Source organism: Drosophila biarmipes, chromosome 3R, assembly GCF_025231255.1.
Source record: "Drosophila biarmipes strain raj3 chromosome 3R, RU_DBia_V1.1, whole genome shotgun sequence".
NCBI classification, from domain to species: Eukaryota; Metazoa; Arthropoda; class Insecta; order Diptera; family Drosophilidae; genus Drosophila; species Drosophila biarmipes.
In genome coordinates, this window is record NC_066616.1 from 12,128,134 (window position 1) to 12,154,698 (window position 26,565).

The 26,565-nt window shown below is 40.4% G+C and overlaps 1 protein-coding gene across 5 annotated transcripts; it reads right to left on the bottom strand.

The window, feature by feature from the left end:
- Nucleotides 1–36: 36 nt before the first annotated feature.
- On the bottom strand, nucleotides 37–26,499 carry LOC108031590 (protein CREBRF homolog). 5 transcript variants are annotated; one of them, XM_044095279.2, is made up of 6 exons: nucleotides 26,356–26,499; nucleotides 19,686–19,736; nucleotides 3,381–5,469; nucleotides 3,064–3,319; nucleotides 2,833–2,958; nucleotides 37–2,763 (listed from the first exon to the last, which is right to left on the bottom strand). In XM_044095279.2, the coding sequence occupies exons 3-6, from the start codon at nucleotides 5,367–5,369 to the stop codon at nucleotides 2,654–2,656; spliced, it is 2,481 nt and encodes an 826-aa protein (XP_043951214.1). In that variant the 5' UTR covers nucleotides 5,370–5,469; nucleotides 19,686–19,736; nucleotides 26,356–26,499; the 3' UTR covers nucleotides 37–2,653. The 5 variants fall into 5 exon arrangements, with proteins under 5 accessions (XP_043951214.1, XP_050744352.1, XP_050744353.1 ...); XM_050888395.1 differs by lacking the exons at nucleotides 19,686–19,736; nucleotides 26,356–26,499 and adding exons at nucleotides 13,881–14,181; nucleotides 14,977–15,060; XM_050888396.1 differs by lacking the exon at nucleotides 19,686–19,736.
- Nucleotides 26,500–26,565: the final 66 nt, after the last annotated feature.

Below are 26,565 nucleotides of genomic sequence, written 5' to 3' on the forward strand. Positions count from 1 at the left end.
AACCTGAAGGTGAATAACAAACAAACTCACATCGTCTTGCTTTTCTGCTTTCGCCATTATTTATTATATTTCATCAATATGTATTCAATTTGGTATGTATTTTGTAATTGTAATATATAGACAATCTTTTCCTTGACGTACATAAATACATCCGACGTGTGTTATTTAGACATAATATTTATGTTTTTACTTTTTGCTTAACGCATACAAAATTTTCAATTTTCAACACAGTTGTTTTGTTTTTATCATTGTTTATTCATACTCTGGTTTTACTTCAATTGATCCACATTGGACTTTTCAATAGTTTTGTTGTTTTTTTTTATATTTTTGGTTCTGGTAATGCACTTTCCAAGAGGACTTCAGAGTTTCGTTGTTTGATCTCTGCAGCTTCATCAAGTCCGTGTACTATTCGGCTTGGTGAACTATCTAACTTGAATTGTTATCGTATCATACCTAATTTTAAAGAATTTGAAAATACATTATTATGCACTGTTAATAATATTGATAATTATATGCTTTAAATGGACACATGAATCAGGCTCTTGGTTTTTAAACATTTTATAAATTATATTTACTTTCAAATTGTAACTCTGCTGCTTCTCTACCGAATATGAAACTTGAACTTCTTTTCCAACGTGTTTTGAGGTAGTTTGCTTAGTTTCGTTATGTATATAAAAGTTGTTTTCTCTGAAGCACAAATATATAAAGCACACACATTTACAATATCCATAACATTTAGGTATACAATGCTTGTATTAAATATACATTTAATATAGTAATTATACAATATTAAACACTGAGGAACTGTCGTGCTTATTTCAATGCTGCTTCGCCTTGAATTCTGTTTGCTTTACTCTGTACTTTTTACACAAAGCCACCCTAAAACTTAATTCTTTACTTTTGCTTGCGCTTGTACTTTGTGTGTGTGTGTGTGTGGGGTATCTGTGTTTTCCCGATGTGTTTCTAAAATCTAAGTTGTAATTTTGAATTCCTATCACTTATGTATCGAGGTCAAGCTCCCAAGACATGAATTTGAAAACCCTAAAACTGATGGCCAATTTTGTGTGTTGATTTGTAGTTTATGTGCGCTCAATCGGTTTTTATTATACTCGCCTAAGCCTAGATTAACAACTACAATTTGTTAAGTCCACGTGTTCATCGCTGTGGGTGATACGAGTGCCTAGTTCTAAGTTTTTAACTTGAATCACTTTTGTAATTTGTATTTTCGTTCTCATCCTCGATCTGTTTCCCTTACCCTCAGTAAGAATGTAGTTTTCCTCTCGAAAGTTAATTCTTTTGATATCAATTGAACACAACACGTTAAGCAACAAATAGCAGTAAGAAAGGCTACGCATAGTAAAAGGAAATGATAACCCAAGGGAGGAGGATCCCGCCCCAAGAACTACACAACAAAGAAAGTTTGAATTCAAATATCACAAAATTAGCATCGAAGCAGAGCAAAAATATTCATTTCGATAATGCAAATAAGAATAAAACTCAAAGATATATACTTTTTTTTGTTTGGTGTTTTTCTTATATTTTTTTGAGTAGCCCGCAAGTGAAAAGTAAAACTGAAGCCTTGAAAATGTTTTCATGTGTGTGCCTAAAACTTAATAAATTATAATTTATATTGAAGGTATTTCATATAAGCAAATCGTAGGGATAATAGAAAAACTTAAAATTAGTTCCTTCTCAGTTGTAGATTCAAGCATGTTGAAGCCTACGGTTAACATCAAGAAATAAAAGCATAAAAGAAAATTAAAATTATATCACCACGCATGTATGTATAGATAGTTATAGCATTTAAGTAAATTAATAAAGTTTCGCAAAACATTACTTTTTTCGGAAACAATCAAACTTTCTTTAACAAAATGAAAAACTTAAAAACGACAACCTAAGACCGTAATATATATAGTAATATAGCATTTAAAACTTAACCAGATAAATCGCAGTTGTATATAACTTAGTTTATAATTATTTTTAGCATTCCAGATAAATTGTTTTCCAATCGAATCAAATGAATTCAAACCCTTATTCGTTTAGCAGGTAAAACTGGTAGCAAAGTCCTACAAAAATTCACTTGCTCGTCTAACACTCCATGGTTCCTTAACAATCTTAACAGCTAAACAAAATTTTGTATTTTTACACATTTCTCATCCATTTTTGTTTTGTGGTTGCCTCTTTCTTTACGATTTTTGTTTTGTTTCTTTCGATTTGTTAATGTTGCATTTTCAAAAGGAATTTTGCTTTCTTTCTTTTACGTTTGTTTGGCTCTGGCTTTCCGGTTGCAGTGTGATTGCGAAAAAGTAAAAAATATTTTCTTATATTTCCTGCCATACAAAACAAAGCCCAGGCTCTATAAATCACAGTTATATCTCGGTTATCAATATTATATCACTCATGCAGAACAATTTAACAGAACGTGTGTCTTGAGGAGTAGGGAGGAGGTTCAGTGGGTTTTCTCGAGAAAATGTTTCCTTTTTTCACACCGAATCCGATCCATTTCCAATTGTAGTCCTGTCATTGAATGGGTTTCAGTTGTTGGTGGTATGGGTACGGTTGGCGCTGTCGCTTGGGGCTCCTATGTGGCTCTAATTTTGTTAAAACTAATCTTGATGGGCGGTTCGTTAGCTTTACATATTCCGTATTTGATCTACGATGATTTACGCAGCTCCTCGAGGCCTCCATTCGGCATTCCGCCGCGCATATTTTCTAGAACCTTGTTTACGAAATCCGTTGAGCCGCCTGCAATGCGGATTCCAGCTGCAAAAGTAGAGAAAAACACATTAGTTCAGGTCAAGATAGATCGTTTAGATAGTTAAATTTACTTACACGAGGCGGTGGCGTAAATGCGTGCAATTTGTTGATCAACCTCCTCGGTGGATTCGCCCAGGTTCTTGGTGCGATGCTTGACGACCAGGGCCTGCTTTAGTTCGGCTATGCCATTCATGAGGCGCTCTGGAAAACGATAAATAATTGATTAATTTGCTCAAATTATAGCAATCGAATTTTATTTAAAATAATATGTATTTAGTTCAGTTTTGGCTGTATCTTCAGACTTACTGTGTTCAATTTCAAGGCCGAAAAGCTTTATTTTGTTTGCCTCGTGCTGGGCCTTCTTCTTCAGGCGACAGGCTCGTGAGGCCAGCTTGTTCTTCTCCTTGCGCGACTTTGGGCGCACATTGAAGGGCAACTCGGAAACCGGGGTCATGTCGTTGATGGTGCGGCTCAGCTTGTCCAATTCCTTGCCAATGTTGTGCAGCTTCCGTGCATTGGGAGTCAAGTCATTGCCATCGCCCTTGCGGGCCTTTCCACTGTGCTGTTAACGAAAAACAAATTATTATTACATATCTTTCCTAATTTTAAATCATTTAGCTTGCCTTGTACACCTTGATGCCTCGCACCGAGCAAGTGGGACTGAAGACGGGGTCTGTCACCTCGTTCAGCACATGCGGATCCTCGAGCTTCGATTGGAACACCAGCCTCTTGCCCTTGGGCCCCTTGGCCTGCACATTGTACTGCCAGAAAAATCGCTCTTTGCCCTTGCTACTGGACAAGTGATTCGGCGTCGAGGTGCGCGTCTCATCCTCATCCCCAGATAGGCCGTTGTCGCTGCTAAAGTCGTCGTAATTGTCACTGTTCTCGCTCGAATTGTCATCCTCGTCGTCCTGCGAGAAGTCGATGCCATCCGGGGACAAAACACTGCCCGTGCTCAGCGAGGAGAAGCTCTCGGCCTCGGCCAGCGAGCCGGTGGAGAGTAAATGCTGACGCGGCTCCCGCCGCATCCAGATGTGCTCCAGTCCCAAGTGCGTGGGAGCCGACGAGCTGAGACGACTCAGCTGCGAGTTCTCCACGGCACTCTGGTAGCCAAAGGATTTGCGCACGGCCGATCCCGGGGTCTGGTTACTGGTGGTTGTACTGTTGCCGGAAACGGAGCTGCCAAAGCCACTGCTTCCGCCCGGACTCAAGGCAGCAGATTGACTGAGGATGGAGCGTTCTGGCGGCGAGGACATGGGAAAGCCCTTCTTGATCAGCTCCTGCATGTTGCGTGACTTTACCATCTGGTACTGAGGTCGATTGGCGTGCGGCGGTGGTGGTGGGGTCAGTGGCGACTGGGAGGCCTGGCTGCCGGGCGAGAAGCTGGCGGACAGCTGCTGCTGCTGCGGCTTTTGGGGCGTACTGTGGTATATCTCATACGGACTAGTGGAGGAACTGTTCGACTGCTGCTGTTGTTGGGTCAGCGTGAGCAGCGTCTGCAATTGCGGCAGACTGCCGACCTGCAGCTGCTGCTGATTCTGATTCTGCTGCTGCTGCAGAAGTTCCATGGGCGGCGCCACCAGGGCGTCCTGTCCATGGGTCTGCGGCGACAGCAGGAAATTGACACTTTGAGAGACTGTGGTCTGCGGCAAGAAATCCTCAATGTTGCCGATGACATCCAGGAAATCGCCACCGTTTAGATCGGACAGATCGGCCGCCTGGATCTCGGCCTTGTCGTTAGGAAAGATGTAGTCGTCGTCCAGGCTGAATGGCTCGTGTTTGGTATGGATAATGGCACTGCTGATGTCGCTCCACATGGCGTTCGAGTTGGGTGTCATCTCGTAGAGCAACTCGTTCTGGGCAACGGCCTCCTGCAGCAACACCTGCTCGCTGACCACATTCAGGCTGAGACTATGCGAAATGTCGGATGGAAAGTAGCCAATGCTTCCTGATCCGATGCCATTGCTGTTGCTGCCTGCTCCTCCACTCGTGTTGCCATTGTAGAGGGTGGAGTTCAGAGGCGAGGCCGCACTCAGGCTCACATCCTGCAGCAGGGTGGGCGAGAGGGAGGCCGCATCCAGGGGGTCTAGACCAAAGTCCGAGAGCTCCCCCAGAGCCAAATGCGATTGCTGCAGTTGCTCCTGCTGTTGTTGCTGCTGCTGTTGGTTGTGGTGTTGCTGCTGCTGCTGCTGAAGCTGATGCTGCTGGTGCGTCATGCTGGGCAACGTCTGTAGGGGACTGGGATGGTGGCGAGGTGTCTGCGAATCCGACTGCTGATACGGATGATGATGGTTCTGGTTGTGGTTGCTGCTGCGTGGTATGGTTATGGCCGTTGTACTTAGCATTACATTACAGGTATTTGTGGTGCTGGTGGAGCAGTTGCTGCTACTGCTGCTGCTGTGGCTACTGCTGTTGTTATTGTTATTATTATTGTTGATGTTTATGCTGCTGAGGCTGCTGCCATAGCCCGTGTTTATGGTCAGCGTGGGCAGGGCGGCACCCACAACACTGGAGCCCAGGGAGTACAGGTCGTATTTGAGGGTGTTGTTGCTGCTGTTCGAGCCGGTGTCAAAGAATTCCGATGACATGGGATACAGCTGATTCTCTGTCATTGTATTTCGCGGCTAATCCCGCTCTGCTCGAGGCTGAAACTACTTGTTCTTCCTCTCCTTCTCTAGGTGGGCGCCCAGGCCCGGCGTTGTCTTGTGGTATCTGAAAGTGGATAAATAAAACATACGAATCAGACCAGTTGCAGTGGATACAGAGACAGCTCATTAAACGAATATATTATGACTTCTGTAGAGACCAGACAACCTTGGCGGCAGCCAGCATTCTCATTTCCAATCCCATTGACTATAGTCACTATGGTGACTGGTTTGCCAATGGCCATCTATTGAGACATTTTACGCTCAGCCCAATTCCGATAGTGGTGGCTTTTATGCTAAGTACCCGTGCAGCTGTTATCTAGCCGGAACCAAACCCAAGGCAAGACTATAATTGATGGCCTCACGTGTTCACAAGTTGCCGGTCCCAACACGTGATAGAATAGATAAAAATATTTACATAAATACAAAACTTCAGAGAATGCTATTTGCATTAAACGCGAGGGCTGATTAAAAATAATTATGTTTAAGTAAATGTAAGACTCCTATTTTGCTTCGAGACTACAACTTTCCCCAGTCATTATCCCATTATCTTATCCCCTTTGCTTATAAACACTAGTGTCAAAACAACTTCTATACCACTAAAACCTCACAGATAAACGCAATCTGAAGAATCCGAGAGCCAACTCAACACTATTCAAAGTTTGTTATTGTTTTGGTTATCGCCTATTTTTAAGGCAGCCCGAAAGGTAGAAGAAACAACAATGATAGGCCCCTTCGTCTACCCTCCTCTCACCTAATACTTTTTACTGATTTGGCGAACAACAAATTTTTGAAAGCAAAAAGGCAGAGAAATCATCAGCAGTCTTGATTTGCCCATCAAAACAACAAATGGAACTCGAAGAGAAAAGCAAAAAATAGCAAAACAATAATGGATCGAAATGGCAAACTTTTTGCGAATTTAGTGAGCCGTTTTCGGGTTCGATTCGATTCCTTCGGTCCATGGCACTTATCGATCAGGTGAAAGGCCCCGGGGGGCGGAACCTGACCTGCTATTGTTGTTTTCCATTCTGTGGCTCGATAATAAATATTAATTAGTTTGTTTACAAATGAAAATACAACACTCTCGTTTACCATTTAATGTTCACAAATCAGGAACGAAAGTGCATCTAGTATAAGGGATTTGGCACAATTTGCGCCGTGCATTGTGGAAAATTCGAGGAAATGGCCATGGGGGGCACTCATTTGAATCAAAGGTGAGCCGGAAAAGATTGGTTTCGGTGTGAAGCATTACTGTCAATAAAATAAACAGGGCACATCGTATAATAGTATATCGATCCACAGCGAACTCTATCTTGATCCCCCGATGGGCTTATCTTTCATCTATTACAGCCGATAAGTGAGCTCACTCCAGATGATAAGGTCCCCGTTTTACATTAGCCAAGGCGGCAGTTTCGATTTGAACTTTGTAATGCCCGGTCCCAAGACGTGAAGGTCACTCAAAGTGTACGAACCGACAGTTCTGTAGGGGCTGGTAGAGGGGGCGGGCTGTGGAGTGGAGTGGGGAGCCTCTCGATATACAAGGCAAACACAGACCCGGGCCCAGACCAAATTCTGCTTTTGCTAAGTGATATGCTTGTATTTCTGGCTTCTTTACATTATTGCTATTTCCTCTTGAAATTGTTTAATATTCGTCAGAGGTAGCTGAACGCGTTGAAGGCCAAACAATAAAAAAAAACAAGCGAGAACCGACCAAACCGAGCCAAACACCAAAACATAGGAACCGAAACCCGAATGGGGAGCTTATATACCCATAGACATATGTACAACCTACATACATACCCGTCAAACCGAGTATCAAACATGGAAATAGACGCAAAGGGGCAAATAAAAAAGAATTTATTACAGATTGGCAGCCGAAAAAAAAACAAAGCCAGAAAGAGCCCCAAGTGGAATCGTACGAAAAAGTGAAGAAGACGAGCAAACACTGGAGGAGCCCACAATAAAAGATAAACAGACGGTTCTGTATAATGAATAATACTATTAAAAAATTCCCCACGCACACAGATACCGCGAGTTAATGAACGCGAAATGTTTGGTGGGGAGAAAGGGCAGTGAAATCGGGGCTGCCGACGAACATCTGATCCAAAGCATCTGATACCGCGGCAGAAGTGCGAGAATCGAGCAAAGTAAATATGAATAAGCACCACACTACACAACACGGTTGGTCCTGCCTTCCATTTCCTACCAGAGGCACTTCTAATAATAATATAAAATAAAAAATAACCAAAATTTTTGTTTTAATTATGTATTTTGTCTAAGAATATATATGACATATACTTCCATTTATATTAACAGAACATTTTTTTTATTATTTTATTGTAGTATTATTGCAAAAACTAACCAAGAATAAAGGAATTCTATAGATAGACCGATTTTATGAAGAACTTGACCTAAAGATACTATCTTAAAGATATCAATCTTCAAGATATCAACAAGATACTATCTTTAAGATATGAACAAGATACTATCTCTAAGATATCAACAAAAATTCATCCGAATAGTTACCTACAAATATCTTACATACTTGTTTAAGCTAGGGAGTACGTACTGTATCTCCATGGCCAAAGTAAACTAATTAAAGCCGAGTGGGATGCACGTGAAGAGCATTTGGAAGGTAATTCTAGGAAGGGTTAAAGTACAAGTCTCCAGTTTCAGGCGTGACCAATATGCACGTTATGTGACTGAATCCCCAACAACGAAAGGGAAATGAAAATAAAAATAAATCCAAGTATAATTTCAGCGGTATTATAAACACATGAACGTCCCTTACCAGCTCATTTCAACACACGATGAAATAATGCAATAAATATAACAATTATTGAGCAAAGCTATATATGTATGTATATTAAATAAACTGTTAGCGTGGCTTGCTATCAACAAATTAAGTGGAAGAGAGGCCAGCCAAAGAGAGAAAGCGGCGGGAGAGCACACGGATTCGGATTTTAAGCAAGCCCAAGGTCAAAACTGTTTATTTTTTATATTTTGTTTTGAATGTATAATTTATCGCAGAGTTGCCTTTGTTTTCCACTCACCCATACAGGGGCATAAGCTGTAGAGTTGTAAACAAATCGCGAGGCTTGTAAATACAAATAAAGCTTCGGCGAGAGCGTGGGAGCTTTTCTGTACTCTCTTTTACTCTGGATCTGAGCAACATATGTTTTCCGTCTATTTGCTTTTGTCGCCATCTTCGTAGACTTTAGCTGTTTATATGGGCATGTGTATGTGCTGTTTGTGTTGGGTATATAATATAAAATTAAGCTTTTTGCTGCTTTGCTTGACTGACGAGTTTTGTCTGTTGTCGTTTTGTTGTTGCTGCTGGCTTACAACAACAAAGTGGAAGCTTTTACATTTCGCCAGAATTTATACTAGATTTTTGTTCGCCAGTGTGAGTGTGGGGGGATTCATGTGCTTGTTGATTGCGCTAAATACATACACATACGTTTACGAGTGTGGAGCGTTCTTGGGGCATATTTGCACGACTGGGGAACACAGGTCCAAGAAGAAGACGGATGGGGAAATGGAAGTTCTTGCGAATGGAAGGATAGTGTGGGAAACAACATAGGTCCACTCTAAAATTACTCATACGCCACGTTTAACCAAATTTGTCACATGGCGTATGAGTAATAAAATGTTAAATTGGTTCAAAAAGAGCCTTATAAGAACTCGTTTCTCTGATATCAATCGATTAATTTATCACATTGCAACCAAGACAATAATTGGTTTACATTCCTTTAAGAAAATATTACACTCCTGAAAAAAGTAAAGTGAAACTAAGTTAAACAAAAAACAAATAATTCTAGAAAAACAACCCAAAGCCTGAATCCTTAATAGACAAATATTTACATTGCCACTTTCTATTTTACTAATATTTGCAGCTACACAGATCTGGATTGAGATTAATTCCAAAGAAGCGATTATGAATATTTTATAGTGGGAAATGGATGATTATACAGTTCGAAACGTGTACTAGCTGAAAGCAAAGGCAATAAACTAAAAATTAAAATAAAAACAAAGGAAAATAAGAGCAGGACGGAGAGCCGCTGGTCGCGAGCAACTTCCGCTCCGCATTATCAATGGGTCAGTGGCAGTGGTCAACGCCTGATGCGGTGGGTTGAGGTGTTGAGGTGCTCTATATTTTCCATCTGCCCCTTTTCCCCTGCTGCGGGCTTTGTTTTTGTCAACATTCGTCATCAAGCGTCACATGTTTTGACTGCATGCAGTTTTCAACGCTCGTTGGATCTCTTTCGCTTTGATTTTCCATTTCTTTCTGGCAGAAAGTCTTTCGCAGTGGCTTACTCATGGAGGGTTTTATAAACCCCCTTAGAATAAGTGCTCAATAAATAAGGGAAACACCAATTATATTGACATATTTCCGCCTCTGCTGTAGGCTACCCTTCAGAAACACAATAATATTTTATCTTGTAACAACGACACCCCTTGTGAAAATCCCATACGCGCCACTTCTATGGCCATTTCTTTGTTTAGCCATTTGTGCAAGTCACTTTTACCTTTGTCTCACACTTTGCTCTAATTTTAGGAACACGCAACTTTTGCATGCACCCACACAAACAGGGAAAGCACCCATACCACCGGGGAAACACCCACACAATGATAAACAATTTTATGTTGAGGTAGCCGCAGAGCCAAGTGCAAGTTCCTTCGACTTATTTATAGTGCCCCCGTTCGGTAGGGGGAATACCAAAATAAATAGGTGCACTGGAAAAAAATAAGTAATTTTTCTAGTATGTTTCCAAAAGTTCTTGATAGAAAACATAATGCATTTTAAACTATCAGTAGTATATGAATTGATTTTTTTCAGTGTACATAAAATGCGAGAATGCTAGGTATTGGGCATTTGATTCTACCATTTATTTAGTATTCATATGCCGGAATGTTTAGCATAGCATAGCGAATGTCTGGCAATTGGTGATATAACACGCTCTGTCGCGTTCGGTTCGGTTTTTGTTTTGCTTTTTATACTTTATACTTCTTATACAAACAGCTGACGCAAATTGTAAATTGTTGTATTGATTGGAAGAGGAAGAGCGGGGCAAGGCATCGATCAGCGAACCCAGGGAAGCGAATTTGTAGTCGTTGGAGGTGAGGGATCTAGGTTAGTATATAAGAAACGTATCAATTTGCATGCTAAACTACATTTCCATAGTTTAGCCAAGACTTTGAGAAGCGCATAGAAAGGTGCGAACCCCCATGAACTCTGAAAGCCAAGGAGGATGGAAATTCACAGGGTTGTACTTCAAATTAGCTAAGTTTAGACTTCAATTCAACTATTATTCTGGAATTACTAATTGATATAAAAATTATGAGTTCGATACTTTCGCAATGGAAATTCCAAAAATACCTCTACCCCCGCCAAGCCAGCCAATCAAACACAGTACGAGTATAACATGTTTGCCTCCCCACCGATTCGCTAATAGATAAATAATTAAAATCAATTTATATCGATTTAGCAGCACAACAAGAAATTAGCACAAGTCATCTGAATAGTTAAACAAACAGAAGATGCTGCTGCTGGCGCTCTTGCTGAGTAGAAATCAATATGGGAATCGTGACTTTCGAGACCCGTACGTCTGTAGACAGCTAGACAAATAGCAGTGCATTTCAAAGGGTTCGAAGAATCGAGGAATCTGTTGACGTTGACTCAACTCGGGGAGGAGGCAGCAACACGTGAGCCGCCGGAGCGACTCGATTCGATTCTCGCGCCTCCTTATCGAGTGGGCAGTGGCCGGTGGCCAGAGACCAGACCAGTCCAGACCCGCCAGAAGCGTCTGGCCCATCAGCTGTCCCGCTCCTGGCTGCGCCTCTTATCAGCCAACAGCCGCGTGCCGGCTGAGACGACAATGGGCCACTGATAAGCGCTGTACGCTCAATGGGTCAGGCACTTGCAAATTTTCAGAGCTGTCCCCTAACTTTTCAGGGGTGGCCTGGATGTGGCATACTTATCTTATCGAGCAGCCGCGAATGAAAAGATAAACCAACACAAAAGATGGCAAGCGATGGAAAACAAATTTCGGTTCAGGAAGTTTACGCCCCCGCCTGGGATATTTTTGCCCTTTATTAATAGATTCGACCCTTCTGTAGTACAAACTGACCCAAAAAAAGTAGGGATCTGCGAGTCTGTTTACGAGCAAATGGGTAAAATAAAACACTTGTGAGTCACGGGCACTTAAAAAATCAAGAGACAGCGCCAACAACAATTCGTATAAATGTGTGCAGCTGTGTTTAAATATTTCTGCTAAAGAAATTTCAAAGAAAAGCAAACAAGTTTGCTTAATGGCCGCATCCGCGGAACAGCCTCTGGAAAGATCACAAAAACCTCCTCCCGGCGGCAACAAAGAAAGTTGAAGGCCAGCAAAAGCAAATGACCGTATATAGACTATATGGTCGGCATTTTGAGCAAATAATAATATGTAAAAATCTGTTTCAAACAAATTGATTGGGGAAATAACAAACAAATAAAATGGAAAGCAGGGTTTGGCTCGGCCTAATGGGGAATCAGGATCATGATGCAATATCACCCGCTTGATGGATCATCTAATAAAGCCGTTTGCCTAACGTTAATGTAAGAGCAAATATTCTTCTTCTTCGTCAGCATGTAAATTAATTATGACATTTGAAATGTGTAAATATTTAAATGTAATGCGAAGTGATTGTAACCAGTTATGATAAACAGTGTTACAGACAGTAAGCTTGGTGATTCTACGAGTCTATTGAAATATGATAGTATTGCTGGATAGTATTGAAATAACTATATTTATGAAGGGAGATTTTAAAGATGACAGCAAATGCTATCTAAGCTTTTCTAAAGAAAAGAAACCACTCATACCTTTAGTTACATTAAATAGTGTTTATAATAATGTTTACTGTTTGTTATTTCCATTTCAAGTTAGGTGACGACCTTCAACGAACTCTTCTAGTAACATACGCAATATCAGCATTCTAATCAGTCACAATACTCAGCTCTGCCCTAATTTGTATTTTTAGGTTTTTTCTGGTTATATTTCAGCGATTTCGTAGTGCCTGCTTTACGACTCTTATCGGTAGCGTAGCTCTTGAGTCACTGCCAGCCTTATAACCATCGACCACCGAAGTTAGGATGGCACAAACCGAAAGTTCAGCATCCAATTAGCTGATGGGCCAGCTGGACGCTTGGCGTATACGTAATGTTTTGGCGCCCAGAGACTTGAAAACGGGTCCAAACCTGAGATAAGGGGTAAGTGGATTGTTTGGTATCTTTTCTACTGGTTTTCCACCGAAGTTTACCAACATATGGCTGCCTTATAGGCTCAACTCGTTGGCTGGCCACTTCTCACGTGTTGGAGCTTGGGCATTTGTTTTATTTCATTTCTTCTAGTTATAAAGTCAACAGTTTTCAGCCTTGAATTTTCGCACTGACACTGAACTCAAACCGAGCGAACAAAATTCAAATTGAAATCAATTTCAATTTAATTTTTTGTTGCCATACACAGCGTGCTTTTGTTGATTCCTTTTGTTTCGATTGTAAGTGTCTGTGCTGTGTGTGTGTTTGCCTTTGATTATTTGCACAAATGGGAAAAAATAGGCAGTAAACCTCTTCGAAAGCAAGAAAACACCACGCCGCCTGACAAGATTCATATTTTTATCCCACCACATTTTCTGACCCCTTGGGGACGCGCTCGATCCCCAAAAGACTCTGTCGACGCGACAGGAAATGCTTAACTCGAGCCGCTATCAAGCCGCCTATACAGTGTGCCCGATACATAAATAAGACTCGGAATGCCATAGGTTTATGTGCTACGCTTTGCTTAGCTTAGCTCATTTTGTTGCTTTGTTTGTCTCGGTTTTGGCTTAGTTTTTCATCGACTTTCTGGGTCTCACATTTCAAAGGGCAGGCTAGATTTCGATTTTTAAGTTTCGGTTTCTGTATTGGGGGCAGAGTGGTCCCTTCCCTGGCCCGGGTTAATTTTTTAATTGGTCTGCGATCATAAATTACCAGTGTGTCGGCTTAGGAAAGCGGAGAGAGCACAGACATGGGGGCTACTTACAAATTGTAGTGCCGGCCCAAGAAAGTTGTGAGCCTCTAGATTTATGTCGAAGACTTTTAAGGGTCCTATAAATATTTTCAGGGAATTTACTTCAGTAGGTTCAAACATGATCATAAATCAGTTTTTTATACTTGTAATTCCTACATTTTGTAATTCCTACTTTAGATTCAAATTTACTTTCAGTCAGTCCACACACCTTTTTTAGTTCAGTGAGGGTTTCCAGATTAATATACCTCTTCCCTTCTATTTGTATCACCTTTATATAAAATTCTCAATGAGATGTCTTCTATAGAGTACCAGGATTATCTTTATAGCCCATCATTTTTGATGTTTGGTTTAACTTTTTCGTTTTTATTTCCCTACGGGTCTTTTATAATAATCTTTAAACATTTTCCACATTTATGTGTATTCTTACCACCCTATCTGCTCCTTTCCGTTTACACCTCGCTGCGTATAAACAGGCCAGAAGACGAGATGCTGTGTTGATTTGTTGCGAAAGTGTTTTTATATTACTTCCTCGAAAAAGTTCAATTAAATGCACGCAGATTAAACATTTCCCTCGCGCCGTGTTTACAAATTAATTGATATTGTGTTTTGTTTAACTTTTTCTCATCCTCGCGTTCGCCTTTCGTTATTAATTATTATTCATGGTGCGGTCCACGATTATATGTACATTTCATTGTTATTTCATGCGTGAGTGTGAGTTGTTTTTTTAACTAGGTCACACATGGGGCGATTAAGACGAAAATTTATTTAAAATGAAGCACATTCGTAGCATATACGTATATATCATCCAAAGCACAATACACCAAGCTAAACACTCAGTTTATATGAATTTTGATAAGGGCAGAATCTTATCAGTGGCGACAAAGTCGTTTTAATTTATTATCTGTATTATTCCGCACGGCGGGTTGGCACTCAATAATTTTTGTGAAACTCGTTTTTAAATTAAGGGCAAAAATTTACAACAAATTGTGATTAGCTTTGTTTGTTTTTTTCTGCCTCCTATTCCATTCGCGGTTTGTTGTCAATTTTGCGGTTTATTTCCCAAGTTTCGACCGAGCAGCTGAGCGGCAAGCGAACAACTGATCGACGGAAGAGAGCCCGCCGAAGAGCGGAGCCTAAGCTTTGGGGCTTTTGGCGCTCTCTGGGGTTTCTTTATTTTGTATTATGCGGAGGGAGCGTGGGGTTCTAATAAGAATTTATATACATATGCACGCTATATATATTATGCGGTAGACAAATTCCAACGCATTCGTCAAGTTTGGCAGCGTTTATGTTTGTTGCTTTATTTATTTATGCAAATGGCTACAGTTTTTCGTTGCCTCGGAAACTAGTTCGTTAAATGCGGCTATTTCAAAAACTTGTTTTTATAGGTGTTCATCGAAATTACGACAAACTGACTGTAAGATTTACTTTTCAGATATTTTTCAAATTTTTCGGTACACTTTAATTGTTTTTATTCCTCCTTTTATTTTGATTATCACGCTTTGTGTGTGTGGTTGGCTCACCAATACAGTGTTTGGCTTTCTAGAGTCAGAGTCTTAGCTTTTGCTGGACTATTTTGGTTGGTCTGCGCTCGACAAACGTTCTTGACCGATTGATAAAAAGTGTGCAAAGCTCGGCGACAAAGCCAGCAAGCAGAGCGCCAAAAGCTCCCCAATCGCTTTTGTTTTGATTGTACAGCTGGAAGACAGAACACCGGGAAAAAAAGTGTTCCGATATTATAAAAGGTATTTTTTTGTAAAAAATGTTGGGAGCAGAGCAATAATAAGTTGAATTTAGCCCCAAAAGTTTACCCATTGTTTTTGTTTGTAAAGCTAAAACCATTAATCTGGCATACATCCTTGTGAAATTCAGTTTTTGTACCTGAATCAATTATTTGTTTCAGTGTGGGGAGCGCAGCTTTTGAGAGAGCGGCGTTGGCGCATGCCCCCACCATCTCTCCCACTCACACATGCAAACACTGGCTGGTGCTTCTTTCACTTCCACTTTTCCATTTTTTGGAGAGAGAGAAGGAAGAATGGAACGAGGAGAGTCGCCTCCAAAAGCTCGAGTACAGTCTGTTGTTTTGGTTTTTATTATTCTTCTGCTTTTTGCATTTGATTATTAAATAAATTCATTTACAAAGCTTTGCCGCCCCACTCTCTCCCGCTCACGCCGCTCTCTTTCTCTATGTTTTGACGTCACTTTTGTTGTTTACTTCTGTTGTTTTCCCTTTTCTTGCCCATTCCGTTCGCCATTGTTGTTGTTTTCGTTTGGGCTTTTTTTATGCACATTTTTGTTATGAAATTGTCTGGCGCTTTGATTTTGATTTGATTTTATTTTTCGCCAGTGTAAAAATAAACTTGTTTACAGCAATCGAAAAAACACAAAATACTAGAAGTATATTTGCCAATTGTAGAATTAAGTAAAATTGCAAGCAATACAGAAGAAGCGAAATGCGCGGGTTTTTTTTTTCTAGCTGACGCTGCATTTTTTGCACCCGATCTTTATTAGTTTGTTTGTAGCAAAAACAATGAATATGGCGAAAACAGCCATATAAATTCATATTCTGAGTCGCCTATCTCTTTGATTTCAGTAGATATCTTTCCCTTCTTTTTCTGGGATCGGTTCGATTCGTTCCAGCGGCTTCAGAACTCTTCAGATACTTTCAGCTGATGCAATATGCCCCATAAAAGTGTAATGCGACACTGAGTGGAGCTTAGCTGGCATTAAAACGGGGAAAACTGACCCTTCAGCGGATATATTTTACCGAGCTTTTGTCTGGTTTCGAGGTTTTTGTTTATATTATACTGAATTCTGATCGTTTCTATATTTGTTTATCATTCTGATTGTGATAATGGGATACCATGCATTTTTTAATCTATAGGAATTTCTATACCCAATTGAAGATAAGCACTTCCTTCCAAATAGATACATAGGTTCTGTGTTTCTATCCTTGTATTAATATTTATATTATTTCCTTTCCAGAAGGCAATTTGTATTAATATCTGTGCCTTTCGAGAGCACACACAAATTATTCTGCAAATCTCATAGCAAATTTGGTCAACATAATAAGGAAATAAAAAGAATCTACATACATCAAGATGCATCAAGAGTCGTTGGATTTGATGAAATTAAGTTAAACCGACGTTCAATGGAAGGCGTGGGATACAATTTATTCGTCGGAAAGGAAAATAACCAACTGACGCACGGAGTTTTTTGTTGTTTTCGCCATAGCTGCTGTGGCAGCAAATCACAGCCATGTCCTTGAACATGGAATTGCGATCCAACTTGCAGAGGGGACGCCAAGGATACGTAGGGAGCAACAAGGATAACTGCCCAATCACACGCTCGAGCTAACGCCCAACCACCCACAACGAATAAAAAAATACACTGTCGATACATAAACATACAGTTGCGGTCAAAACAAAAACACTCGTAATGGAGGGGTCCTGTAGTCAAGGCCTCCCATTCGTTAACGACTTTGAAGGATATTGCCAACTAGCACACGCCTGTTACCAAGCTTTTCTGGAATTTGAATAAAAGAGATTTGTTTAAGTATTTCTCTACATATTAATTACTAAGAACCTGATTACGTAGCCTGTTTATCAAAGCATAACTTTAGGTATTACATTTATTACAAATTTTTATTATTTAATAAAAACAAATACTTTTAAGTCATGGCAACCTAGTTAAGATTGAATATAAAACTTGGGAAAATATTGATGTTGACATTTTTATATTAGTTGCCATGACTTTGCTATACTACAAAGTGGAATTTTTTTTAACTTGATACAAAACAGAAATTAAATAATCGCCAGAGTGCTACGTTTGTGACCCCAACTGTGTGCTCCTGTTAGGCGAGGCGTGTAAAACGATTTTCAAGGACGTGGGCGCCGGCATTCGAGTATTTACAAAATATATTCCCGATACCCGAAGTCGCCTACGTAACCCAGACCAGGATTAGATGTATGTATGTTCATGCGAAGATAGAGATACGTATGTATTTCAGGGATGCGTGGGCGCAACGATTCGGGTTTCATTGGATCGAAGCTCCACACTTTCACTTTCGCTTTCCCTTCGGAGAAGTTCAAGGCAGTGCAAAGAGCTTCGGAGACCTTGAACAACTTTTCTTTCTCTTTTTTTGTGGGCGTTGTCCTGCACTGGGCGTTTCCCCACAGCCGACTCATTTATGCGGAGGCGCGAATTTTCCGTTTGCCTGGAGTTTTTCCCTAATTCAGTGGGCAGCCCAAGGCATAAATAATCCCTTATTAATTAATTAAATTCTGGTCTGCGTATCCCGTTTACGGGGCCATCTGGCAACGCGCCGGGCGAGAGCTTTGCCTTAAGCCTTTCGCTAAGCTTCCTGGTGAAAGGCTTTCTCGCGCTTCCATGTTGTTTTTGTTATGAATGAGCAGAAGCACAACAAAATGCCAACCGCAGACTGCCAAGGACATGCCAAAGTGGGCGAAGAGCGAGGACTGCGGAGCGACAGGATGGATGTATCCTTCTGGACGCGATTTCTGCGTCGTAATTTTCCAGCACAGCGCGGGGTTGGGTGGTGGGGTGCTGGGGAGAGTACCCCCCGGAAAAACCACCCCAACGATGTTGTTCTCTTTTCTTGTGGGGGCTAGCCGGCTTGTGTGTACACAAAGCCTGTTCGTCTATACACTGATGCAGTCCTTCCAGATCTCCCCGTCCATCGGACACGTTGTTGTGACGCGTATCGATTTGTTTATGTTTATCAAATGGAAATTGGCACAAGGGGCGCCAGACGGGGCACCTCGTTTCGAGGGCTCAATAACAATGGCACTTTCTTCGCTCCCTCTCGGCCATCACGCTCATGTGTGGGGGTGTAACACATATGTATGTACTATGTGTTTTAATTTTGCTTTGGGCACCCCCAGAAATTTTCCCATTTCCTTTTAGGCAGGCGAGAGGCGTGGGGGCGGCGTGCTAAATTAATAATACCCACTAATTTGATGGGCTGCTCAAGCAAAGGGATTCGCATTTCACAATTTTCCAGGAATCCTTTGATAGGGATGGAAATAAATAAATGCCTCGGCCTATTGCGGATTACAAGCGGTAGGTAAGGGTGGAGATATCTGTATTCCTAATTAGGTAAACATATGTATTATAAATACAAATAATTATTAATCCTTTATATTTTAATCTCGAATTTTAAAAAATAATTTAGGACATAAAAGTGTAATAAAGGATGAATTCCACAAATTTTAGAAAATGTTTAAACAGATTTAAAGTGAATTCCTAAATGAAACTCATCATTCAAGAATGAAAATGAGATGGTATGTTCAATTTAAGTGATTCAAATTTCACAATATCCTGTAAAACTTTTGATAAGGATGGAATCAAATATAGGTGATTAAATGTCTATCAATAATTGCATTTATCACAAATTATAATATTATTTTATAATTGATAATATACATATTTCCACATTTTTAGTTTATAATCTGCGCTGAATGGTTTTCAACTTATTACTCATAATTCCGATTTAACCGGATACTTCACCAATTTGTTAAACGTGATTCCCTAGACTGTCCAGGCTTTCAGTGCGATGAGCCACCTCCCCCAACTCGCCTAAATAGAACACTTGCTCACATGCACCCTGCATGTGATAGAAAAAGCATTTAGCAATTTGCTAGCTTGTATAAACAATTTTTTTCCCATTTTCTTTCAGCTTTTTTTGCTGATTTGCAAGCTTCACGTTCATTGGCCCCGACAGCAACAACAAACTTGGGAAAGAACTGATAAAAAACAATAATAACAAAAATAAACACATACGAATAAACGACTGACAACGCTGCTTTCAGCCACTAAGCATTTATTTTGGCCGTATACCAGAGACCCGACCGTTGACTCTTTTTTCCCAAAGACCAACTCAAGTCAAGTTCAGGGCCAATCGGTGGTTCTTTGCTTATTTACTGGGTCTTTGTTGCCTTGTATCTAGCTTTTTGGGGAGAAGCATGGCAAGCATTGTCATTATCTAATACAGCACGTCATCGTGATAAAAATTATAAATATAACTCAGGTCTAAATATAATCCATTTGCTTAAAATGAATCAAGAGCATGGAACTTGGGAAACGAATATTAAGTCAGCAACTTTTCCAGCTGTTAGCTGCTATTTTAAACTACATATTTAGCGATAATTTACATTCTTGTGCATGCACATAATCACCCCCAGAAGTGTAAGTATCACCCCACCACACTTACCTCACTAATTACTTTTGCAATTTTCCCAAATGTAATTTACTCAATGCCAACCTGCAAATGGAAACAAAGAGCACGAATTTAAATATCAAAGCGAAATATAATTTGCATTCGAACGATGAAAGTACAAAGTACGAAATGGGTTAAGCGGACTAATGGAAATTAACATATATGCAATGGTGGGCGAGAAACAAAACGAATATTTAGTTTTCTGTATTAATAACTTTTCGTAGCGCGGTTCATTGATTGCAGACGACTTCGGCGATAGGCTGCGATATATGTATATATCTTATTCCTATGTATGGCATATACTACACATGCTATATGTTTGACAATGCGGAAGTTGTTGAAATTATAACAAATCCGAAGCGAAACAAAGAGAACTGCAGACGGCAGATATAAAATGTCGAGTGCAAGTATTTGCAGTTTAGCAACAAGGCGGCGGGCCATGGACCGCGTCAGTACAATACATGCAGGCAGATAAATAAACTGCCGGCTGCTATCTGCCTGGCGCAATTAATGGATAGCACTTTGCCTACTGACAAGGTTGAAGGCGGCAGATACCGACAGAGATTCACTCCACTTCCCCACAGCGACAATAAAGGACTGTCTGCACGGTTTTATGGTTGGGCTATACCAATGTAATAGGACCTCTCGGATTTATCACTTTCTGTTCCTCAAAGTAAAGTAAACAAAGGTTAGAAACAAATTCTTAAGGCGATTAAAATAAAATTAATACCAAAAAACAAAAATATATGATTTAATACCGATTGTATTTTAAGTATATCAGAGACAATATTGAAATTAAAGTTAGATTCAAGACTAAATATTATAAAATATATACTTTACAGTCATATTTTCTCTTTTGAATCTCTAGAATTTGAGTTTGTGCTATTATTTGTTAACACATTTTATTAAATTGTAATTATTGTAGCAAAGCTGCTTTTCTATTATCATTTTGTAGGTATATTTATACATGTAAATCGCATTTATATTAAATAAATATAGAAAAAATAGTATCTTTACGATAAAGATATTTTTATTTAACGGAGTAACAATTTTCTAAGGTAAAGAACACTCATAATTAAATATAGAAAAATAGTATCTCAAAGATACTTTTACTAAGTCAAGTATCTTTTTGCTAAGGAAAAAATCAACATCTTCCCCATTCACTTACTTGATAAATACAACCGGAATTCCCCTAAAGACACGGCTCTAAATGCGATTAACAAAAACCAACGGTGCGTAAGAAAACGCCGCCAAGTTGAAGGCGAAGACTTCGACTTAAAGGCAATGCTGAACAACTCGATCCTAGGGATTAGGCAACAAAAACGACCTACACGAGCGAGGGAACCTAACAAACCGGGAAACGCGACGCGACGCGAAGGACGAACGGCGAACGGATAACAACGAGAGGACTTCAGAACACAACCGACCTGTCCGGATTGCACTCGATAACTGTGTCAGCCTCTGGCGGCGGAATACCTAGAGAGTCGAATCCGAATCTGAGTCTGAGTCTCAGGTTGCGAACCCTCCACCACCGGCGAAACGCGGGAGAGTGAGAAGCAGCAGTGGTGTCCTGAAATATCCCGGCTCAAGACGCGGAGATAGCCGCCGTGCGCTGGGGGGTGGAAGGACCGCCGAAAAGTAACCCCGAACCACCAAGGATACTGTAGATGGCCAAATCCAGAACCACTCTCTTCTTCTCCTGCTTCCTTTCCTAGACGATTTAACTTTTTGTTTAACCCGCAAACGACGCGGGGTGGAAAAGCGCTGGCGGCGAGGAGTTTCCTTCATGAATGAGCGAGTACATTTTCTCCCACCGCTGAATAATGGATGTCGGGGGAAAACGTGGACTGCAACCCAAAAAAAGGATAGAAAATCAACGAAAAAAAGTACAGTAAAACTTGCAATTTTTATGAGCTAAGGGGCGAGAAGAGCTTCTAGCGTAATGATTTCGGTGGAAAACGATTTAATGGGAAATCCATTAGTAAAGTTCAAAAAAATTCCAATAAAATTGAGGATATTCAGGCTCTTGTCAATTACATTTAACCCTTTCTGGAGCTATAAATAAATATTACAGCTCCTTGTCAATGAAGTCGATTGTCTTTCTCTCACTATCAAAACAAAATTGATTCCTAAAGTGAAGATGTTCTATATTTTATTTTAACTCTTCTATGAATCAGTAACCTCCTCCCAAGTACAGTTTGGCCTATCTGAAAAGTCACTTTCCACTTAACTTCGATTTCGTTCCCCCTCTTGGCATTTCCCCGATTTGCATTTTCCACGCTCTTTAACGCTCAATTATTTACATCGATTGAAATCGTTTGCCGAAATAGTAATTTAAATGCGCATGGAAATTCCGGGGACAAGCGGCGAAGCAGGCGATTAAAAAACAGTTTATAAATCATCGATCCCAGTGGCAGCCTGTTCCCCTTCAGTTTTTTCCTACAGAACATCTCCCCGAGCCATTATATCCCCCGGAAGCTGCATATGGATGGCAGAAAATTACATGCTTAACCGTGGGTTGCCGCACGCAGCTCCTTAGGACGAATTGCAGCAACCCCCTGGAGGATCCTTTGGGTTCCGTTTCGCTACGATTGCTTTTCCTTACGGGAAAACTCATTTCAATTATTATTAAAATTTCCTATTTACATTTCTATTGAAATGATGGGCTAGGGCGAATCGAAATCCGGAAGGGGAAAGCGCACCTAAGGCCCTAACAAAACAAACTGAAGAATGCGAAGAGTCGGAAGTGTTTTTACTGGCATCGTGAAAAATTGGGAAAACATAAAAGTAGCAAAACTTTAACCGCCGGGGTAGTTAAGTCGCTGGCATATCATTGTCCCGCTGCTCCCGTCTTATTTTATTGTTCCCTAGCCAAGGCAGATCTCTGCGAGCTGTCTTCGCTTCCCCCGATCCACCGAAGTTAATGTCCTTTGATCCATATGCGAGTGCTTTGTTCGAAAGCAAACTGGAAATTGAAATGTGGCATTGGAACAAATAATAAAGAGTCTTGGGATGCTTTTTATCGCTATGTAGGGCAGCGGGTTGTCTCCTTCATGAGTCCTGTTTTGGTTCCCCTTTATTGTCTGTCTTACAAAGTTCTGTAAGTAGAACCATCTGAGTGGAACAAAGGCTCTTGATTTATGGCTCGAATCTGGAGCAGAAGGTCTAGTTTCAACGGGTTTGCCCGGGGGAAGTGTTGGAAAAGGATTCCCCAACTGAGGATCGTCCAAGGTCAGTTCTTGGATTATTTCTCTGTCTCTGTACTAATCCCTTTATATCTAAACCACACCATACATATATAAACTTACATAAGCATGCTTTTAAAACCTTTACTAAAACGAAGTTAATGTAATCCTGAGTATTTTACATTTGGTCATTACTAACGACCTTTCTGTGCACATTTTTCGGAATCCTAGTTGATCCCAACTTCTTCTTTAACTACGCCTCTTGAACCCAGTTTAAACTCTCATTTATAACTATCCAATCTTCTGTGATCACCATAATGCCGAGTCATCTTGACACCTTTGATTCTCCGTCCTCTGAACCCTGCGATGTCATAACAAGAATATAATTATCTGAATGACAAATGATCCAAGAGAAGAGCACTTTTCCTCGGGACCTTCTTGAAGAAAACTCTTCCGAAACTTTGATGAATTAACCTTAATTTCCTGTGTCATTGGCCGGCGGCGCTTTGAACCTAACACTTTCTTTTTTTTGCCTCGGGCTGCAACGAGTTCCCCTCAATGGATCCTTTGTCGCAGGATTTGCACGTGTGCACAAATTAGCAAAACTGGTTACAAGGCTTTTGCCTTCTGTTTTCCGATCGAAGGAAAGCGGAGAAACTAGTTTTCCAGCGGGGCGCTTACACCCCGCATTGTTCTAAGAGGATAAGGTTCACAAAAGAGGAAAAACCAGATGGGCCAGGAAAATTATGAAAATTCCATTGTTTTCCCCGGGTTATTTGCTGGCCTAGCGGGGTGTATTACGGCTCTTTCCCTCTCTGTGCGTGAATCTGCCAGCTTGAAGTCGGTAAGGTAATAATTAAGGAATTAATATGAACTCATAGGGAGGCTAGTTTGCCTTCGAAGAATACTGATTGGAAGATTTCCTCTTGGCAATCCAGTTTCAGCTCGAGTTCCTCCACTCGGAAGCTTCCCTAGCAACAGCAACCCCAATCTGTGACTCACCAGAAATCCCAAAATCTGAACACGTGGTGCTGAGAAAATTCCAATGAATCAACCAAAGTGAAATTCCCTCTTCCCATTCAACAGGACTTCAAACAAAGGGAATTTGAATAACTTCGCCGCGTCGTTCCACCATGTAAAGGAATTAAAAAACGCTTTAAGGAGCCCAAATCACTGTGCCAAAACTCCACACAGAAAAAAAGAGATCAAATAAGTATTTTTATTATTAGTTTTTCTAATCATGGAGATTCTTCTATATCTGCTTTATCTTCTTAGTATCAGCCAAAAATGTATTTTATATTTAGGATATACAAATCATGGACTGTAAATATTGATTAATGATCTTTTTTATCCAAACATTAAGCACTATTTGGTTAATACTTGCTTTGATTACTTAAAATACTTTTCATTTTGTGCCCAATAAATGTGATAATTTTGCCCAGTGCTGGACGCGAATCAACCCCTCGGATTCCAAGTGTGGACCAAGGAGGAGGATCAATCCGAGTATTGTAAGGGGTGCAGAAGCACACGCACTCAGCATGGGATGCGTGTAAATTTCTAAGCCATTACAATGTCATGTCACTGGGTCCTTGGAAGCACCCTAAATGGTAGGAAAAAGCCAAGGAAATGCACAAGGAAGTGCCAAGGACAGGGGTTGAGCACGCCTTGGGGGTTGGTTTTGGACCATCGAAGGTCTTTGGGGTGTTTCTGCCTTATGCTTCTGGGTTTCGTCTAATTATATTTGGGGGCCATGTGCAATTTGGGGAAACCCACGACCAAGCATATGATTTGATAAAGATAAATGCCTATGATGAAGAAGTTAGAGGTCAAACAATTAATACATTTGCTTTGTATATCAATCTGAGCTGCATCTCTATAATAAAAAGCATTCCCAAATCTTTTTAATCTGGAAACTTGTAACCCCAACATATGTAAATGTGATTCAAATATCGTCCATCCATGGTATTGTCTAAACTTTTCCAAATCTATTAAAATCTAGTTTTTAGTTAAATGGGTTTATTGTATATATTACTCCATTTAACTTTTATTTAAAATATATTTATTTAGACATTTAAGGTAAATACACAGATTACCAAATTAGATACAGTGAGGCATTATAAACTTAAAGATTTTAAAACATACTTTTAGTTTAACACCTGGACTGAGCAAACCAAGAACACTAAGTACATATGTAACATTAAAATTTATCGCCATTCTGAACTGTGTAAACCAAAACGTTTTCCTAAGTACGGATACTAACAAAGTTTTATTTAAAAAATGTAATAAAAAAACACAATTTTATTTTGTTACATATTTATGTAGTTCTTCAGAACACTGAAAATGTGATATTTCGAACAGAGTACATAAAATCATTTTATGTTTTCTTTATGAGACAAAACAAAAGATGATATTCATACAGCTGCGGTCATAATAATAATAATACTTTTCATATTCGGGACTTAAAGCCAATACTATTTTCCAGCACCCAATGAGGTAAATAAATAAAAGGCCAACTTTGTAACAAAGTGTAATGTATACCACTATGCTTTGTAAATATTTTGCCGAGTCAAGAGTTTTGGATATTTAAATAAATAGCACTTGATTGTTAAAAGCGAATATGTATGTGGAAAATTTAGATTTATGCAGCACAGCACAAAAAACAATATTTTCACTTGTAAACAAAATATCGGACGAACAGCTTTTCGCTAGGAATTGCAAGTAATGCAAGGCGAATTAAGACAAAAACAGAACTCGAAATGGCACACAAGGAATAGGAATAGGAGATGGAGACAGAGAGAGGAGGACAAAGGGGGAGTAAGTGGCAGTGTCATGAATGAATACGAGGTGCGGAAGTGTGTATGTGTGTCAACGCGAGAGAGACGGGGCGAATGCTGATTGCGGGATTTGCATCCCGTTGGGAGCGAGCGAGATGGAAGCTGTGTCGGACGACAGGCGCGTGCATGCGCCAAGTGCCTGATTGGAATAGTCCATTTCAGCTTTTCCACACGTTTCTCCAGCTGGAAAGCTTTTCGCGCCAATTTCGCTTGCACCAACTAAATTGCAGCGCACCAGCAGCAACAACAAAATCACAACAATCAGCAGCAGCCAGCAGCAACAAACAAACTGGTTTTTCATCGGCTGACCGACAATTGCGGTTGAAGGCGAAGGGCAAAAGAGCAGCTGAAAAAAGAACCCCCAAATCTACAGATTAAACTGTTGTTTTCTTGTTGCGGCTAAGAGTATTTATGCTAATTATTGGAGGCGGGGCACACGCACACTCTAATACTTTTCTCTCCTCTTCGCTTCTCTCCCCCACAACCGCGCTTGCACACATACACAGTTTGTTACGCTTTGTTCGCTGTAACGAAACAGCAACAAAGCAAAGCAGAATCACCATTTACATACATACAAATAATAGTCTATTGCTTACAAAGCAAAAAAACTTAGAATGCCCTAGTCTGGCAGATAGCGTCACTTACCCGATAAGGTTTTGCATCCAAAGGGTGACGTTGAAGCTTAACCTGTTAGCTTAAATGGGTTTTCCACAATTTACACAGTTTATTTGGTGGTTTTTAACGATTTTAGAGGAGCGACGAGCAGGTCGCAGGTGTAGATGAAGACTATTCACCATTCGCTTTTGCTCCGCTATTCTACACACAGGGTTGCATCGCGCGCGCAGGCAGTGTTGT